The following is a 21,393-nucleotide window of genomic DNA, read 5'->3' on the forward strand; positions in this document are numbered from 1 at the left end:
GGAGGCAAGTTTCGAAGAAATGTGATTACGGTGTTCTCGATTTGTAAACGTCACGGACTAGAAAATGGAGAAGAAGCAGAGAGGAAAATCGTTTCGGAGCTTGTACGAAATTTTCCGAAATGAATTCGATTAACGGCTAATCTAAATTCAGAGTGGTTGCCGATAATGGAAATCGCTGCGATGCAATCCCTGTCGATTTTTCGAAGCTACACGACCGATTCTCAGATGGCCTTCGAGTTCATTCCGTTCGGAAACCAATGTTTCAACGTATAGTTTGCGTAATTGCAACGAATTCCAACAAAGTCGAATAGTAGAGGGAGACAGAGGAAGAGCGAAAAAATTCTGCTAGCTTAGCTTTGATTATTGCGTTCTATTAACGCATATTTGCCAACGTTGTCCAGGGTGTTTTTATTATTATTTATTAGAAAATTTATGAAACACCCTGGAAAACTAATTTCGTTTCAATTCGATACCGTAGTTGGTTCCTGAGAAAACAATTGTTTATCAAAAAATGCTGTAACAAAATTCTTTTTCATTATACGTATACTATTAGAAAAATCGTGAAGTTAAATGGCGCTAAAATAACATTGTATGTTAGAAATTCCAAACGAAATTTAAAAAACGGTCATTTGACCGATTGTGGTAGGCTCAGTGTTAAGGAACATGCAAATATTTTCTAAGTTTTATATGATGTTTCAAATGCCTATTACTACTTCAATTCAAAACAACGTGTTTAGTGAATCTTGTAAATACAATTATTACGTAAAGATGTGGATAACAGAATGTTCTAACACTCTCATAAGAATTGAAATTCTGACTTTTATAAAGATTATTCCTGCATAATTAAATGTGATCCACACATTAAATAGAGATTTTAATACTGCACAAGTTTCTCTTTTATGTCATACGAGTTTGCAGCAAAGGTTGAAATTGTAAAGTAAAAACTGAGAGAACCATTTGAGTTCGCAGTTTGTAATTATATGGCTCTACCACGTACGTACAAAAGGAAGGTCTATGTAACCTCTTTGTGTGAAAATGGGAAATGGTAGTGACGTTTATAAATCGTGGAAAAAGCATTGAGAATTACACGTGAACACGTTTGTATACTATTATTCGAATATTTGAGACCTCGAGATTTTCGACCAAATGCTCGGGCGAATATGGAGAGACTTCAATATCGCGTGGGTTTATCGTGAAATGAAAGTGCAGAAATTAAATTCGTGCGGCTAGATGCCCGTGCAGATTCGAGGGAAACGTGAATTTTTGGAGAATAGTACCACTTCGCACCGTTTCGTTGCAATCATAACGTCAACAATCTTCGCCAAGCCACGATTTCTTCATCAGACATGAAGGCTACGTATTTTATAATTAAATAATTAATATAAACAAGTAATGACTAACTATCATTTTTAATCAAGCTATTTTCATTAATTCATCGTGTGTTCTATGCATTTTCAGAACACTAAAATACTCAAAACGAGTTTCCCTATAAACAAATGTATCCCAATCTGTTCTCGAATCTTTCACCACAAATAGAAAAGTAAAATTATTTTAACCATTACAGCAACTCCTAAGAGGAGATTAGCATTAATTGCAAAACACGCTGTACAATGGAGTAAAATAGCACTTATTTCCATTTCGATACCAGTTAACTACTTCAAACACAATACTGACTTAACGAGGCCGCATTTCCGAGTATTCAAACAAAGCTTCACGTCAGATAACTTACCGGTGGAAAATCGTTCTCATTGTACTTCGAGTGGAAAAGCTAAATACTGAGAATCGTTTATAGTCGACAATTAACAGCGAGACTCCTTCCACCGCGTGTCAGAATTATCTCATTTATATACCTTCGCATATCGACGCGCAAACTATTTAGTTCGACAAATCGTCGTCTGGAGGATAAATCAAAGCATATAGAGGGCAGTGCGTGTAATACACACCCGATATGGGCGGTCGTGTACATTCCTCCGTACGCCGTTATGTTAGTTAGGCCGATAAATTACATTCCAGTTTGTTATGCGACTCTGTTTAAACGGATATCGTGCATGTTCTTTGGCCGCGCGCGCGCATACGTATTTAAATGAGGCTTAGCATTTCGGAATTACATAATAAACAGCAGTAATGCAGTGTCCCGGCCAGCATAATGCCGTTCAAAGTACGTCATATAGACATCCTGGACGTTTAGACGGACAATGGGGCATCTCGTGGACATTCTGTAAACGTTTCGGACACTTAGGCGAACAATGGAATGCCCGGGTCGCTTCCTGAGGACCTTCGTGAACCCACAGAGGCAGCCTGGAAGGATCCACGTTGAAGAATTCGCTTAAAGCAAATAGTTTGCGATCGCTAGGAAACCGAACCGCTCGGAAACTCCAAACTCCGTGGCTTTACATTTGCCGGCTTGATAAGTTGAATCGTTCAATTTTCGATTACGTACGTTCGTGGGTCTGCTATTTGTTACCGATGATACGAATGTTTCTCACGATTTTTTCTTGTTTTTTTTCGGTTATCCAAAGGGCTCTCGGAGCTTTTTAAATTTCTCAGCAAGGAATCACTCGAGGCAAGTACAACGTTTCATTCTCCAGTTTATTCAGAGTGTTTTACCGTTTAGTACGTTCATTTATTCAACGTTGAAGCGTACGTATATTAAATTTAATGTAAACTTTCGCGGACGGGTAAAGCGGAGGACCTTCGTACGAGGCAAAACGGATTTCCTCGTACTTAGTATAGTAGAAATAACTCTTGGCATTTAATATGTTTTCTAACACGGGGGCAAAATATGACAATATTATTTGATAATATTTAAATTAATGGAAATAGATGACACTTATTTTAAAAATATTAAAAAAATATATAAAGTACGATAAATAACACGCGTTATTTAACGTATTACTACATGTCTAGCTCGTATAAAAAGTAACTTGAGGAGAAAATTAATATAGAAAACGGAAAAAAACATAAAGAAAAATAAATAATTAAAAGGTTGTACCAATGTTGAGGAGAGGAACAAGACCATTGTGTGCGATGTTTGTTTAAAATAAATTAATAGTTCTTGTGAAAATATATTAATATAAGTATAAAGATTGATATCTCATAAAAAAATAAATATTGTGTAATAATATTACAGTATGTCTACTGTTGTTGGCAATACATGATTAGCAGCGACCGAAAGTCGTATTTATTACTCTACGAATTTCATTTTTATTTTCTTTCGTTTGATTAGACGCGTCATTAAATTTTCGTATCAATTCATTACGCGAATTTCTTCATATTCGTTATACTTTTCCTCTTAAAATTCTCCATAGATAAAAGTCGAGTGACACCGATATTGGACGATCCTAGAGGTTAAAGTATGGTCCCACTCATGACAGTTGATGTCACTCTCTAATAACATTTCGAAAATTATCTTAAATGTATCTAACAACCTCAGATAGCATCCACAGGTTGCATAAACAGACTAAATGTAAATATTACTCATTTGTTCATACATTGCGTCACAGTAACCGCAAATTTGATATTGTCCATCCGTATTCCGTAATTTTATCGTAACTTTTTCATAAATCTTTAAGCAACCTGTTTATACCATACATTTTTCTTTTTAAATACCGTAGAATATATTGGTAAATTCCACATAGGCTAGGATCATAATCTAAGAAACTATTGTAATTATTATTAATAAAGATTCGAAAAGAAAAGATTCTCAAAAAGAACAACACTACATATTGTTGTATACTATTTATACCATAGTATTACAAAAAAATAAATAAAATTACTTCCTAAATAGAAGTAACACAGTTCTAATAACCAACATTTGATAAAAATAAATGGACAGAATTCATAAGAAACAAGTTTCTTTTCGAATACGAGTGGGAGTAACTGTATATCTATTACTTTATTGTTGGATTAAAATTCTCCAGTTTAGAATCGACAGTATTAAAAGAAAATTTTATATTAATAAGATCTGTAGAACGACGAAGACCGCGCTTGGAACGTGCAAGAATTTTTCGCTCATCCGATTTTCCTCGACTACTCAAAAGTGGTTATAATGTTCGTCGTTCCGTTCATCGGGATCTAATATAATCTCATCCTCGTCGCTTATTTTATGAAATCGTGCTGCACAAATGTTTCACCCGTCACTCGTAGTAGAAGAACGGAACCGAGAAGGCGGATAAGAATTTCAAAAGCAATCGCCCCGGTTGCGCGCCTTCGGTCTCAAAATTTGTTGACATTTCTCGCAGAAGGAATGTCTCCCGGCGCGATTGATCGCGCAAAATTACCATAAAATCGGAATACCTCAATGGATGCTCGTCGATACGGCACGTTCAAAGAATTTCCTGTCGAAGGTACCTAATACATACAGAGAGGACGGATGGAACTCGTCAAAGCATTCATAATAGAAAAGGAACTCTGGATTCGTTTGGCCCCGTCAGAAATTTATGAGGAGGAAGGATGAAATTTCTTCAAAAGAGGACGAATGTTCCTATACCGTATCCGGGATTTATTCCGGCGTATGTCAATCGCGTAATCCAAAAGTAGCGATGGGATTGGCGAAGAATGTCACCCAATTCGCAATCGCTTTTTGATCAAACTTCACGTACGAGATTTGACAACTACTCGTTGACGAATATTCGACGCGTACATTTTACTATCAGTCGATGTACAATTACCCCTCGAAGTAGGTTGTGGTCTTCAAGAACAATTTTGTATATTTTTTTTTACGACACAGACCCTTCAATGATAGATGCATTAAAATTAAAACAAAACGTGGAAGAAGAATTGACACTGTACAAAGATATTATGGAAGAAATGCAAAAAGAGATGTGTCTACAATTACTATCTGATTTCATAAAATATAAGAAACACATGTCGTAAACTGTTAGAAAATTTTCTTTACTGACATTCGTTTCACTTCACTCTTTACGAATGTAATTATAATAAGCTAGTCTAAAAGAAAAACTTATTTTTGTTACGTGTTAAATATGAAGACAAACAATAAGTATATTACTGTTTAAAGTGTCATTGACAGACATTTACGTTCGTCGAACTTGAAAAAAACTTGTCGGTTTGCCTGCCATAAAGTTACGAATATTCTATACGAAAATCATTGGAGTCATTAAACGGAGGAACATGAAATTTAATAACGAAATCGCACTTGGATCGCACCCAATAACGTACAGTCGTAAATTTCAAATAACACACAGTAGTGGATGAAAAAGTAATTAGTATCTTCGTGGTCATTACATGTTAAATGCTCAAGCTATAAACCAGTCATTCATATCTTGACAATTTCGAATGGTAAATGTTTTTGATCGCCTGTAGGTGCGTTATTTTATATTTATTTTTATAATAATGAAAAAATATCTAGAATAAACTGAAAGAAGATCAAGAGAATGTTTGAGCTTATTAAGTTTTGCTGGCACACAAATTTCAAATTTGATTTATAGCCATATCTAGCACTATCAATCCTTAAAGGAAAAAAAGAGAGAATGGCAATCTGCTTCTAATTTAAATTAACATTTTGCTCAACACGTGATATCTGCGGAGTTACAGTTCTCTAATTTAAAAATAGTCAATATTTCTAAGCGTATCTTATTTGTAACTTATTACATTTGAATATGAGTGTCATAGATATGAATATTCCTTCCTCACACTCCTATAAATAATGCATCTGACATTGTGTTTAACCTTATTCATGATATCACTTTCATTCAAATATCTTATCTTGGACACGATATACTGAGATCAGAATTCTTCTAGATAAAATTAAAATACGTTCCGGCTACAAATAAATTCTGCGGAAAACATACAATCTCCGTAGAGTGCTGTGTAGTTCTGTCAAGTAAACGCGAACGTAGATATTAATGGACGAGCCGGTAGTTACAGTGAAGCAAGGCAAACTGCAGGGTGTCGTGCTTAAAAGTGTCCTAGGACCTTCCTACATCGCTTTCAGAGGTATACCTTATGCAGCACCTCCCATCGGAGAACTCAGATTTAAGGTAGTATATCCCGTCAGGCAACCTAAACGCATTATACCTTTACTGTAAATTATCATATTAAATATCTCGTGTTAAAGAGGAAAATTTATAATTTAATAACGAAATGTTGTAATAATTAACCTTCGTTTTTTATTACTTTTTAGACTTTCAAAACAATTACGCAATCGACCTACGACAAATCCTAATTTTTAATCAAAATTAAATGTAAGAAATTGCCTTTAGTTCGCTCAGCAATATCCTTAGACTTTAGTTAGCAAAAATTCTTTTTCTGAACGTAATCAATTTCCTACTTAAATTAAATTATAAAATAAATTTCTTATCCGGTTACGAAAAATTGAATTTTCCAATAAAAATATGTTTGTTAATCATTATACGTTTCGATCGCACGTTAAGCCTTTTTCAGAAATAAATTCATTGTGTTTGTATTTAAACCATAACAAGGGAAAACAAAGTAAAGGTTCGGTATCCGTATACAGTGTGGTCTAAAGAACTGAAACACGTTATATCTCTTTTCCAATTTCAATAGCAAAAAATGTTGGAGTGAATGGTTCAAAAAGAGACCATTTTTAGTTGTACCATTTAACAAAAATGAAAACGTACATTTTTGTTTTTTCATTTACGCAGAAATTCAGTCTTCATTCAACTGAAAATACACAGTTCTCTTTGAACCATTGATCTTTTCTTCAAACTTTTTTTTAATTGCAATCACAAAAGAGTTGTTTATGTGTAATCATGTATCAGTAAAAAACACGTAAAACTTACGAAACAATATTAAAAAGAGTGATAAAAACTACATGGATTATGTTAATTTAATATTATGTTGCATACATTGATCTTCGTTTTCGTTCAGAGTTATGCATTTTATTTGTGCTTGCAGGATCCACAACCATGTATTCCGTGGACAGGTATCAAGGATACCTCCAAATATGTTGGAAGTCTTTGCAAGCAAAGGCTGCCATTTCCGCCTCGCGATATTATCGGTGACGAGGATTGCCTTCATCTCAACGTTTACACTAATTCCATTCATCATTCTAAACCGGTTATATTTTGGATCCACGGCGGTTCGTTCGTAACGGGAACTGGAAATTATGAATCAATGCGACCTGATTACATGCTCGCGAAAGACGTCGTCTTCGTTTCATGCAATTACAGACTGGGCGCTTTCGGTTAGTTCCGTTTCTTTTTCGAACGTGAATTTCAGAAACAAAAAATCGCGTTAATAATGAACTTTTGTTGTAACGACTAATGATCGAGCCACTCGCAAGCCAATTCGATTAACTCAATGTTTTCAATTTGTTTTAATTTTAAAGTCGGAGCACTCGATCGAGTACTCACTTTTTATATTCATAATAAATTTCCACTTTTTGTTTTATGAAGTTAATCGATTTAACAAACGAGCAGTTCAATCGTGATAAAGAACAACTGAAATTTTGAAGGTTTCTTAAATCTGGAACATCGTGCAGCGCCTGGAAATCAGGGCTTGAAAGACCTGATAGCAGCCTTAGAGTGGGTCAAGGAGAACATTGCCAATTTTGGAGGAGATCCTAACAATGTTACGATTAATGGTGCCAGTGCTGGAGGAGCATTAGCTCACGCCATATCTATATCGCCGCGTGCGCGAGGTACGTCTAACGCATTTTTATTACCACCGATAACATTGCTTAATATCGCCGAAGGAACGTAAGATACATTCGAAGTTGAAAGACAAAATGTTACTATTTTATACGAGACCCTACCACCCATTAAATTATGATTGATCTCAGGGCTGTTCCACAAAGTTATCATGCAAAGTGGGACGATGCTGTGTACTTGGAGCTTAGGAAAACCAGAGAATTGCTTTAAGCTTGCATCACTTCTGGGAATAGATTCCAACGACCCTGAGGAAATTGTTAAACTTCTGCGAACGGTGTCAGCCCAGGACATCGTCAAGGCCCAGTCTTCTGTTCTCACCAAACATGTAAAACGTTTGGCTTTAACGAGTCTACATAATTATTGTAGATTAGCATGCTCAACTAGGCTTCTGATAAAGGATAATGTTTGACAAAATGTAATTTGACTAATATTCTACCATCATGATTACCGTCTAATTAATCTCTGATTACCGTGCAATTACCATACAATTACCCTACGATCTTCTCAGACAGTTCTAATAATTTGACAAAGCAAATGTTAGTCAGGACTTGCACTTTTAACATTGCAATTGCTAAAATAACTAAAAAAATTTGTTTCAACAGAGATCAAGAACATCGTGATTTCTTTAATCAAGGCCATGTATTTTTAACCTTGTTTTATCATAGACAACGTCAAAAATTTAACGACTTACAATTAATGTACTCTGGTCTTGAAATAACAAAACGTTTCAGAAAAATTAACGTATAATAGGGCAACAGTTGTTCGACGTTATGATCAGAGATTCTGGGTTAACTGGTTGGAATTCTGGCGGGATAATTCCTGACAATTTCTGAATTCCAGACCATATTATACTAGATCATTAAAGTTGGCTCGATGTCGTTACGAATTTAAAAGTGGCACCATTTAAAAAAAATCACTATGTCCTTGATATTGAGAGAAATTTTTTTGACAGTTTTTGAAATTGCAATTTCTTACTGATTAAGAATTGCTAACTCTTGATGGAAGCAGTTTTTTGCCAGACTGATTAGTTTCGATTAATCTTTCAAGGTCCAGTGATAAAGCTTCTTATCAAACGACAAATGAGCTACCTTGTCCTTCCTACTGATAAATGGTTTCTTGACCCCAATAAGACCGTGAAGTTCGATATGAATCAATCTTCGTGCTATCGTTCCACCACTGACAATAATAATATTTTCAGAAGCTAACTCACGTGCAATGTCAACAGCAGTTTTTGTTATTCGCTAATGATTTTTAATCGTCGTCAATCTTTTTTAAAAATAAGAAATACTTCAAAAATTTTCTGTATTTCATCCACCGTCAGTTTTAAAGATTACGTTTTCCGCTTGTAAATTATAGAATTGTTTTTCGAACAATATTTCACGATTATTTATAACAGGGTTATCGAAGTTTGTACATGTGTTTGTTTTGTAATTTCTTAATGTTGTTCGTTGCATGGAAATTTTTAGAGTCTTAATTCGTTTATCGACAAAAAGTTAATTAAACGAAGCTTTTAAGGTCTATACATTAAATTATAATTATTTAGAAAAAATAGAAAGAACCACAGATAAGGTTTCAAAACTATTTCAGATTTCAAAACTATTACAGAGAATTCAATAAAACAAATATTTCACAATTCTAGAATTTTTTTTATTATAATGACAAGTGGTATTTTAAAACGAGACAATTGAAAATTGATTCATAATATAAATTAAAACAGAAAATTCCACAAAATTATTGATCGTAAATTATTGATTGAAAAGCTATCTATTTGAACATAATAATAAATTCTAATATGATCAACTAGTTGAACATGCAAACTACAGATATTGTGTCTGATGATTATCATTGAATATTCACAACGTGATATACAGGAGTCTCTTCTATTTTATTATAGGAGTTACGTTGCTACGATCTTATATTTGGAATCAATATTGACGAAGTAGCAGAAAATCCTGTTTTGCCATTACCATTTGAACAATTGTACTCAAATGCGTACGACATCCCCATTCTTCTAGGGCACACGACACACGAATTCATATTATTCCTTGCAGGTGATTCTATCTAAACAAATACTTTGCAATACGATTTTTGGTTGAATATATGGGACACCTCGTATGTTCTTTTTTATTTAAGATAAAAGCCAGAGGAGGCTTAACATTTGCGAGGAGTATTTGCCGTTGTACGCGAGAAAATTAGGACAATTGAACAAAATAAAGCCCGAAGAAACCGAAGAATTCGTAAAAACTATCAAGAACTGGTATTTCAAGGGGCGACCAATCAGTGAAAGCAATATATTCGAACTGCTGGATCTTATGAGTGACTTATACTTTGTTCTCGGCATAAAAGTATTTATTGAGAATCGAGTAAAAAGTACATCTTCACCCACTTATTATTACAACTATTCGTACGTTGGCAACGAGAAGGCCCTCACGGATCTCCTGATAAAACGTTTCGTCATTGGTGATCATATTTCATTTTTAATCGCGCGATGAATATTACGTATTCATGTTTCAAGAACTAATTTTTACAAATATATTTTAGGAGCGTCTCATCAAGATGATGTGTCGTACTTACTTTACAACCCTCATTATAAAACTGAAAATCCTAGTCCGCCAGCGGAAGGTACAAAAGACAGAGTTATAATGGAACGCTTGACTAAGATGTGGTCTAACTTTGCTAAAACAGGGTAAGACGTCTACGATAGTTTAGATGTTCCAAGCTAAATTTTATTTATTACAGGAATCCCACTTCGTGTTACGATGGTTTTATAGAAACTACTTGGGAACCTGCAACGGAGGATAAGATTTGTTATTTAAACATTGACGAAGAGTTAAAGATGGTAGCTATGAAACCACATATACTAAGCTCCATATGAATGTTCTTATCCAATATGGAATAACACCTACAATAGTACAACTTTTTAATTACAACAATTCTTATAGTTACGTATTATTAGATAATTACAATACCATGTAATGATTGTTTTATGTGAGCGCAAAACTAGTGAAATGTACAAAGGAAATAAAATAATCATTAGAATATTATCGAACTCAATAAAATCGTGAATACTTCGTACGATATAAGTTGGAATTACTGAACCCATCTAAGCAAAAAGATAACATCGATACGTCTAATTTTTTATTTCGTTTGAAATAAAAAAACGATTACTGCGATATGGGTAGTTTGTTGTCACAAGTGTCAGTCTCAGACCATGTGCTTGATGAGGAAAGTCTTTTTCGCTATCTCGTCGATGAATGTACGCAACAGACCATTACTTGGCAGTTCGGTAATTATTTTAAATGTGGAAGTTTCGCAAAAAGATTATTTATACTATTTTTTTGCAAGATAGTGTCAAAACCTCCGATTGAGATTATTCTGCGACATAATTTAGAGTCTGTAAATCTAATTAATTTGACATCTATTATCTGGATTATATAATGCAAAGATTTCCTTCATCGATAGATTACATTCTTTTAGGAAAGGATACAGCAAATCTTTAATAACTGCGACAAACACAGAACCAAAATCTTGTAGTTATAAAAACATGGTTAATTTTCAATTTTCAGAAAGGCACGAACCTAATTTACTAATAATTTATAAGGTTTTTCGGATTAAAATAAAATCAAATACGATGTAATTTCCATCATACTTATGTATTCAATGAGTGATAGTAATTTATTTTTGTGGCATTCGCGAACTCTGTTAGAAATGGGTTAAAAATAAATTGTATTGAATTTGGTCTTATTTTAATCGGAAAATTCTCATAAATACATTGATAAAAAAAAGAAATAAAAAAGTTTCAAATTTAGCGTAAGCCCCTTCTTCTGTTACTAGTTGTTCTATTAAAAAGTACTTCGTACCTTTTATATTGTATTCTTTTAATTATACCTCTTGGTCTGCAGTGAATAACATTTCGAATTTTTTGATTGCAAAAAGTTGAGCATAACACGCAACATATACGAGTAACTCCTGTACGATATTGCGAAAGCATTGGCATCAAATGGAATATCACATTGCGGAATCAGTATCGCTTAGTTCTACATATGATCCATTATTAATCGTGTGTCCACTTCCCATCGATCGATTTCGACATACGGCTAAAATTATCCTCCGAAGTCGAACTTTAGGTTGCCATGATCTCCCTAGTTGCATCTCGTTTCAGTAATAAATTATTAGAAACAGTTTTGCGACATTAGAAAACGCGCTGCGTTAATCCATTTTTGACGAGTAATTAATGAGAATGTAGCTACAATCTATACGCAAAAGGCAATTAATTTTCGGTAACGAGGAACGCAAATTCATAATTAAAAATTTTTTTATGTATCTATTATTAGCTTTGTTCTTTCGATAACATATCGTGCTTTTTCATCGCGGTGAACAAATTCGTTTCATACGAACGGTAAAAAAATATAACTTTCCTCGTTCCTTCGGTTTTGAATTATTTTCACAGTTTCAATTTCAACGCTTTCAAACGCAATGAAATTAAATCACGGATAATGGAAAGGGTTGTTCTAAAGGGAAACGAAAACGTCCATACCGGCGCTGGTCGAAATTGAATTTTCAGTGTGTGATACGAAACATTTAGATCGGCACGATGGGATTTCCCTCGCGAAATCCGTGAAATTCGACGTTACAGGTGTAATGGATTTCCATAACGACGCAGGGTGCGCGCGAACGGCGAAAATCTTTTTCGAGCTGCTCCGTGTCCTGTCGCAGCTTCGCGTTGCAATTCATGCATAAAAAAGAAGCAACTTCTAAAACAGGTCGACTGAAAAGTGAGAAGATCGTGTGACCCTTCGTAAGCTCGAGGATTTTGGAAATTTAGAGACTCTAGTTGTTCCTTGGGTATAGCAGACTCTTTTTAAACTTCGACATCATTGAAATTTTTATGCATTATGCAAACGCATACAGAGTGTGAGACGATAGAACGAACGTGCTAGTAACTGATACTTCGAGGAAAACGTGGGAGTGGATCGTGCTCAGAAACATTTAAATTCAAAAGATAATCGTTTACTCTAAATGTTGCACTTCTCATAGAGATAACAAGAAAATTTAGAAAACTTGGTCCATCTAGTGATTCATACTTTCACAGAAACAGTATATACTATATGTAGCGACAAAGAGAATATTTGCTCCTTCAATTATGGAACATGTGAGACAATTGTACTTCTAGAACATCAATGTTACGTGAAAGTGCAACCAATACAAAACCATGATTTTATGAAGATAATAAACCTCTCAAGTTTTATGGAACTTTCTTTTGTTTGCTGGGTCCATTCGTTATAAGGGCACACCTTTCGAAAAAAATAATACGTTGTAAATAGTTGAGATGGTAACGTTGTTCATGAATGATAGAAGTTGACTGAAGGGTGATAAGGCTCTGCTTGACCTGTGACGAGTGAGAAAAGTGTTCCAGAAATTCAGTGACTCCCCATCGCTTCTTGGGATCCATGAATCCTTTTAGTCTTGGATCTCTTTTTACCCGCAGAGTGCAGTTTCCCTTGTTCCTTCGTCCCATCTCTTCGCCTTCCGTTTCATCCTTGATCTTATGATTCCCTGAGGGAGTGTCTGCGAAATTTTCATATATTATGCAAACACTACATCCAACCTGCACCGTCCCCTTTTACGCTTTTATTTATCTTAACTCTCTTGCTTCCACCATTTCCTTTCGTCGGTGGTTCGTCGTTCAATCTCCTTTTCCAGAAACGTCACGTAGTTTTGCGTTTCTTCCACTCGGTTGGACTACGTTTCTCGCTAACGAATTTCATAGTAATTCGACGCGAAACTGAACGAATTCGAAGGATCAGCTCAAATTTCGTTTCGTTCGAATACGGGATCGCTTGCTCCCGTAACACGATGCATAATACTTGGAATTTCAAATGGGAGTTCGTCGATGTTATGCATTAAACTGATCAACTGTTTTGGACTTGGATTTCAGACACAGCTTTTGATCGAGAAACAAGTTTACGGAAAGATTATTTCATAAAGCGCTTGTCAAAACATACAATTTGAAAACCAATTAAGAAAGTGCATTTCCACGCTTTGACATCTCCTTAAACGCATTGTCCAGGTATTTCTGGAAACTAGCTGGCAGCAACTAACGGTTAAAGGACAATTGGTCCAGTCCAAGCACACACATAGATGCGTACTATTCATAAACCTGTTTACAAAGTACCAAGCCATAAAGTGATTTCGTACGGTTGGCTCCAACAGAATTCGTTAGATCGATTTATTTAGCAAACAGGAAAACACTTGTTTCATACTACAAGGATTTTATCCAAGTGTAAATTAAAAATTGTATGTCGTGAATATTACAAGAAATTTATACATTCATCTTTTTAAAAACATAAAAATGTTGATTATATTTCCTTCGACAATGAATTCTATCGTATTAAGGATTTTCTAGAAAGTCCAAAAGTAATTGTTTAAAATTATATTTGTTTGTTGTTGAATGAATGCACGAAGCTTATTGCAATTCTCATATATCGCACACATTTGTATCACATTCTACTCGTTGTTGTGTCGCATTCCATTCCACCTGGTCCGCGCGATATTAATTGATTATATCTTACGAACAGCTGTACTCTGTGATAAACGATGGACCAGCATCCATTCACGCTTCTCCGCCGCAACAGCTTCTGTTTCGCACGATTCCATGCGATCCTCTTATCGCAGAGAGGGGGTTTTAATCAGATTAATAGGATAAATTAGATGGAAAGAAGAGGGACAGCGTGATCGCGTCGTTCGCTCGGTTTTCATCTGCTTTCCGGATTCGGATGTTTTCTCTCGTAGAAGCAAATTTTCTCATTTACAGATAAAAATGTCTCTCTGTATTGCTTTTATGAAAAACGGGAAATATCACTTAATGAAAACAGCCGTGTTTCCAATATTCTTTTAATAATTAAGCTTGAAAATTTTACGGAATATACTTATTCAAACGAGGACGACTCCATTCGTTTGGCCTTAAAAGTTTTCTCGCTATTTGATGTATTTTTTTTTGGCTTTCACGTGTGTCTAATTTCTACTTTTCATGGATTCTGTATTTTAAGCTTCTTTGTATTTTATCTAAGCTTGAAAAATGATCTTCGAGAGAAAGACCCAGATACGTTTTAAACGAAAACTAAATAAGAACCAGGGTGAAAAATAACAACTCAAAGCCAGGCAGTAAACTCGAAAGTTGTACCCGTGACAGTTCCTATGTAGATCTTACCTCACGAAATCGCCGACGTAGCATAATCTGGAGAAAATTCACCTTATCAGCTTCCAACTTCAAATTACTTGGATATAAATTGACAAATTTATACTTAAAAGGCACGGTGAAATTTTGCACAATTTTCCGCGATCCTCTTATCGGGAGGTTAAATCAGATTAATGGGATGAATTAGACGAACAGGAAGGGGGACAGCGTGCTCTCGTCGTTCGCTCGTTTTTCATCGCGGACGAGACACAATGGGAAATAAGTAATCGCTGTCGCCGAGGACCACGCGTCAGAAAATATTTGATAAATAATTTTTTGCACAACAAAATCGTCTTCATTTTCTTCGTGCATAGAACCGTCACAGTGATGAATTAATCTAATAATATTTCAATTTCGTTCGTGGTTTCATTTTTGTTATAAATCGTTTCTGATAGAAAGTTTCATCGAAAATCCAGTAAACGAAAACGTCGGTTTTACGATTCCTAATCCACTGTACTTAATAATGGCTTTTTCAGATACTCATAAAACTTCGGTGAATCGGGCATTGTTCATTCGATACAGTATCAACGCTGTCGCGCATTTATTATTTCGTTTTTCTGGTAAAACCACGCGTGGCCGTCACCGCCCATTCGTTACTCTTCGTTATTTTTTCGCTGGGACCGCGGGGCGGATCGAACCGAGTCTCCCAGACTTTTCAATCGAGTTTCTCGGCCGTAAAATTAAAAATGGAACACCACGTGGATATTATATTTTCTCATTATTTTCCTGGAGGCGTCTCGCACGGTATTAGTTTCTCCTTTGCGCCGCTACGGCCGACCGACCGAGACCAGCCGTCCATTCCCCTTCGCGCGGAAATATTTCCGCTGGCTGCGCGACCGCGTACAATTAGATCCCTTATTCGTTTAAAAGGAAGAATTACGGCGAAAATTTTCACACGCCACCAGAGAACCATAGCTCATCGCCCAACGTTGGTACCCGTCTCGAAGCTATATAAATTTCCTACGAATTCGTTTATTTATTGGCTTTGGCACTCAGCATGGTGTTTCCACGCGCAAATCGTTGGTTAAGCATTAATTTATAGATTTATTTTGGTAATTAACCCGTCGAAACCGGAACTTTGTATACTACGAAACAATAACACACAACAATTTTAATTGGACGTCGCACGGTGGAGCAAATACATACCAAAGGCGATAACAAACATATTCTAACTTTATTTTATACACTTTAGATATATATTTGACTGTGTAAAACGTTCGATCCAATAAAAATCTGTAATGCATGTAATGTTTCTTTTTCTTCTGATCAACGGTTTGTCTTCAAAGCGAGTTCGCGAGCAGAGAGAACGAACCGAAGTTCGAAACTGAATTTTACATTAAGGAAATTATACGTACATTCGGGACGATCATTCTCATTCGAGTTCAATCATCTGGTATTAAACGTGATTTTACCTTTCACGAGCAATCCGATTTCATTGAGTTTGGAAGCAATATCGATTCCACGACGTAAAGTCGTTGTATGATTTGAAGGACTGAAAGAATTACTAAGTAAAATATAAAACTTTTATAATGGAAGTAAGTACCATGCTCTTGTAATAATAACATCAATACTGTATACTTTATTTTAATAATAACGTTCCACTTTTGTTCCTATTTTCTAAAGAAAACTCAAAATGGTAAAATTAGATATGCTATTTAATTAGCTAAAAATTAAACGCATGAGTTTTATGAGAATGCTTATGAATATTTTTGAAAACACAGAAAATTTGAAAAAACAGAATATCGTTATATTCACTGTCAAAATTAATATTTAATATCACACTTAATACTTACTACAATATACACTTGCTACCTGGAAAATTCGCAAATTTTTCATGCAATTGCATAATTTTCGTGCACAAATATCATACGTTTTTCGCATGTTTATCATGCATAAACAGCTGGTACTTTGTTTTGCTTTAACTTAGTTATTTCCAAATAATTTCCATCCGCTTATAAATATAAAATTTATGCAAAAGCTGATTCCACTTTCCTACTTTGTTGGATGTTTGCGTTTGTTTCCCTGAGTACTTTGATATTTTTCCCTGTATGCAAATGGCTTCGATTTGGCTCGTATGAACCCGAACAAAATAACAAATCAAATTCGAGCCCACATTTACATTACAATCTTGTTGAAGAGAGAATATTTTTTTTAACAGAATTTAAAATGTAAACACAAAAGTGAATTAAAACAAACATAAAATGTCGCAATTACTAGAATTTCTAGAATAGAATCGTTTTTTATACGAATGAAAATACAAAAATTCGTCAGAGGGTGTGTCAAACGAAACATTCTGTTTCAAATACTTTTGGTTTAAATAGTATAACTCCAGACGGACGGAGTAAATCTTTCGTTGCTGAATCTTTTTAAATTCACTCCTTAACGTGTCGCGGATACGCGGAGGACGCTTGTCGCGTTCTTTTTCATTTCTTTCACGTTCCACGCGATAACTACCCCAGAAGTTGAGGTCACGTTGAACTTTTCAATCGGATTTGATTGCCATGAATTTAAATGTTGCTCGTTCCAGTTGGTACGCCAGCAGCAACGCGGATATTCGGAAAACTTTTCGCGCGTCGGATTTGGAACATTCCGGGCGGTTATAGGATGCTTACCAGCCTTCAAAGAGCGTGGCGCTTCTCTTATAATCCTTTTCCCTCTGTACCCCCGGATCGTTGCCCCACGGTTTCCTTTCCAGCTTCGTGCCGATGAAACTTTTTCATCGATTAGCATGATTGCATTAAACATGCAAATCCAACTCGAGTGATCGCCTCTGTCCCGCCGCCAGGGATAACTTTTCTTTCAATAATTTCATCTTTTTATCTTGGAACAACTACGGTCCCGTGAGCTCCGTAGAAATTGCCTAAGACCAGGTTCTATCAGTTATTGGTATTACATTAACAGGATCGTGAATCGATATTGAATGTTCATTGGTTTTTAATTGGTTATTAGAAAGGGATCGACGAGAAAGATCTTGGAGAACAAATCGAAGTTTGTCTGAGAAACTTTCTATTATTGTGTGTAAATGCATGCGATACAAAACTTTATAATACAGATAAACAATCAACTTGTGTAACTGAAGGTGAATGAAATTCATAAATGACGTCCAAGTTTGTTCTTTAGCTTGGAAAATTTGTTCTGATGTTAGGTCCATTGGGAAGACTTGATCGTTTAACAGACATATAAATTATGGACACAGTGTCTTTTTTATCAACGAGATAAGAAAAAGTTGTTACTATTAGTAGAAATTACAATGTAAATTAAATATTAATGAGAAGCATACAAATGTATTACTTTTTTTCACTTAAAAATCGGTAAGAATTTAACGGTAGGCCTAATAAAATTTTGATCCTGTAAATTTCGATTTGAATGATTATTTCAATACGAAGTTAAGATCAATATGGAAGCGATCAAACTTTTATTTGCGGAGTGTGTCCAAAACAAATGTATAAAACTTGCAGTTTCATTTGAGTACGTAATTGGTTTTTAGTAGAATTATGTGAAATTTAGAACGTTCATTATCAAACGTCGAAGTATAATCAAAGCAAGCTGCCCTTTATGGTGCATTCGCCTCCTGTGCTGATTACCAAAGGGCTCTCATCAGCCTCCATTAACACAAACCTTCGCTTGGTCATCGATTTCTCCAAATTCCTTGTTCAGAATTTAATGAGATGCACAATTTTCGAACACTTTCCCTATTCCTCGCGCAGGTAAACTAAATCTTGCACAATCTTATACAAATTACAGACATTTTTTCCAAGGTACTATAAATTACTTGAAAAAAAGGGACTTTAAGAAAAGAATAAATGCTAGATGAGTCCACTGGGTATAAAGTTTTTATAAAAGAACTGATTAATTAATATCAGTTATATTACTTGAAACATCATAAGTCATAAAATAAAAAAAAAAAAGAAGGGAAACAAATGGCAAAAAATATATGATAACCAGATAGTAATTGGATGAAACGACTTGTCACGATTCTAGAAAATATATCATATCTTTGCGATATTCTATGAATGTCGGATACAGTAGAATTGAACAAAAGGCGTTACATATTGCTGCTGACAAAGAGCCCAGAAGCGCGCTTTTTATTAAGCTAGCAGGAAGGAAACGGTGCCATTGAAAGTACACAAAAATGTCTAAAAGTAACTTGAATCTATAGAATATACCAAGTAATAAAGAGTAAAGTATCCATAAATTACGATTATTGTTACTATCCTTCGACTTCGTGTGTTTATTTTTAGCAAGTTTAATGAAATTCAGAATCAGGCAAGGAACGTAATTAAATTTCTGAGATATTTTTAAAGATATCAATTAGTGTTATTTTACAAATTCCCCCCCCCCCCCCCCACCTTAGAAGTTCTACGATTTACCTTTACCATTATATATTTAAAATTTATTTCATTACCGTTATTGACGTCGAATTACGCGCGCGTTACGAAAAGAGAAACATTGTTATTTCCGTTAATCGGATAATTTCTACCCCGCCAGCGAATTTTTGGTCCCGGTCTCGTCGACACGGTTCCGATTTATTTTTGCATCCGCCATAACTGCGTTTGGGCTGTACGTACCGAGACAGACAGGGCGAGAATTCAACAACGTATAATTTCCGACGACCCAGTTAACTGAAAATGTAAGAGGATTATGAAAGCGCGGTTCGCGCGCGAATTTCGATCACTATTTTGGCGACGGCCGTGCGGGGAATTACAGGCAAATGTATTAGCGAATCGTTAGATTATGTTCCAACTTCGAATGCTCCATCGCCTCCTGATAAATATGACTTGCAACCGACCGCGAGGTTTTATACAGCAAAGAGAACGATTACAAAAGATGAATTTACTCGATACGGTTATTTGACGCTAGCAAAACGTTAAGTAAATTTCTAAATTGACTATCAAAGATTTTAAAGTACAAACGAAATTGTATTATAGAATAGAATTCGTGGAACAGAATTTTACTTTTAATTATTGTCCTTTAAAAACCTACGGGCGACTATGCACGTGATTCGAACAGAGTAAAATCTTTTCGAAAAAGCTCCACGGAATTCACGATCAGAAATATCAGAAAAACTTGGGGCAACATCAATGCGTGCTCTGAGTAGATTTACCGAGTGCTTCTTAGTCTGGTCGTTCTTCAAACTTCATTATTCCCGGTCGCATTAAAACACAATGACCGTCTGAGAAGTTCGAAGTCGGTCACCGAACGAATTCACCAACTATTACAATAAAAATGCAAATGCTTGCCAACGTGGCTGACATTATTTGTAACGCGTGCATTAATGTACGTCGAGGCATAGCTACGCTTGGAAATTCAAATTTCCGCGATTCCACATATCGTTACGGCCGCTTTTTGTTCGTGCATCGTTACGCCGGGTTCGAGACGAGGAATACAAAGAGAAAAAGAATCGAAAAAAAAATGAAAAAGGACGTATCCCAGCATCGTTCCACGTGGCTCTTTTTCCATCGAGTCACGACCGTTTTCGTCGCACCACAATTTCCACGTGATCTGCGTCGAAATCGCAGGCGTCTCGATCAACGTACCAAACCTAGTTCAAAAGTCATAACTAGACTATGGATGTTCATGAATTTATGGGAAATTTTAATTCTCAAAAAATTACAGAATACAGTTAATATGCAAAAATATAAGAAATACTTAAAGTAAAATATGAATTTGCAGAAAGATATGCAGACTAGTCATAATACAGCTCCTACGTTTTATGTAAATTTAACAAAAATTGTGACATAATATGAAACATAAGACTGAGTTCCTAAATACGCAAATTACAACAAAGTTTGCAACTCACGTATAAAGTAATAAAGTTTACGACTCTTAACCAAGAGACAAAAGGATGCTTCCAGTTCTCTTGGTTTTATCAGGTTTTATTTCTTGAATATTGTTCTATCTGGTGGAAAAGTTCATCATGAATTCCTACGCATTGTCTTCTATAATCTGGGGAGTCCTATTGCAATTATTTGTCATTGTTATAACACAATTTTGATAAGATTAGAGTTTATTACGTTTGAACAACGTAAACTTATATCTGATGTCATTTCTTTATAAAATCATAAATATATGATTGTCCAAACGTCACAAAGCGTTGATAGCAACGCACGGATTTTCGAAGCTGAGCGTCGAGTGCGCTAAACGGTGTTCTTGGCCAGGGATTTACGATTCGAAGACATCCCCCGTTGGTGCGCGTTCTACAACGTCGACACCGTTCGATCGAACAGAAAGCACGGATACTGATCAACGGGGACACGGATAATTAGAAATGGGCATCATTAATTATCGCGGTGATTGATTGTCGTTCGTGGCTACGATGCACCCTCGAGGTAGAACAAGACCGGAAATCGAATTCTGCACGCGGTGGGAAACGAGCAATTTGCATGGCGTTCGTTGAATGCAACTTATTGCTTTTCAGATTCAATTTTTACCATTTCTTTATTTATCTTTTTCGGGCAATTATATAAAGATACATCGATTCGTAAAAAATAGTTTAACTTAATATCAAAAACATGTAAAAAAAAA

The 21,393-nt window shown here is 35.4% G+C and overlaps 2 protein-coding genes across 3 annotated transcripts in view; one reads left to right on the forward strand and one right to left on the reverse strand.

Annotated features, from left to right (window-relative positions):
- Positions 1 to 21,393, reverse strand: part of LOC143342774 (dipeptidase 1) — a 185,205-nt gene that overhangs the window by 158,090 nt on the left and 5,722 nt on the right. The gene's annotated exons all lie outside the window — the stretch shown is intronic.
- LOC143342772 (esterase FE4-like) lies at positions 5,773 to 10,692 on the forward strand. Its single transcript, XM_076766991.1, has 8 exons — positions 5,773 to 5,999; positions 6,877 to 7,165; positions 7,436 to 7,621; positions 7,763 to 7,956; positions 9,526 to 9,682; positions 9,765 to 10,091; positions 10,173 to 10,317; positions 10,371 to 10,692. Exons 1-8 carry the CDS (start codon positions 5,865 to 5,867, stop codon positions 10,504 to 10,506), a joined length of 1,569 nt encoding a protein of 522 aa, XP_076623106.1. The 5' UTR covers positions 5,773 to 5,864; the 3' UTR covers positions 10,507 to 10,692.

This window comes from Colletes latitarsis, chromosome 6 (genome assembly GCF_051014445.1).
Source record: "Colletes latitarsis isolate SP2378_abdomen chromosome 6, iyColLati1, whole genome shotgun sequence".
Taxonomy (NCBI): Eukaryota; Metazoa; Arthropoda; class Insecta; order Hymenoptera; family Colletidae; genus Colletes; species Colletes latitarsis.

Coding starts and splice junctions, on each gene's coding strand:
- LOC143342772 (XM_076766991.1), top strand. CDS start 5,865: ATGGACGAGCCGGTAGTTACAGTGAAGCAAGGCAAACTGCAGGGTGTC. Junction 6,000..6,876: donor TCGGAGAACTCAGATTTAAG/GTAGTATATCCC, acceptor TTGTGCTTGCAG/GATCCACAACCATGTATTCC. Junction 9,683..9,764: donor ATTCATATTATTCCTTGCAG/GTGATTCTATCT, acceptor TTTTTATTTAAG/ATAAAAGCCAGAGGAGGCTT.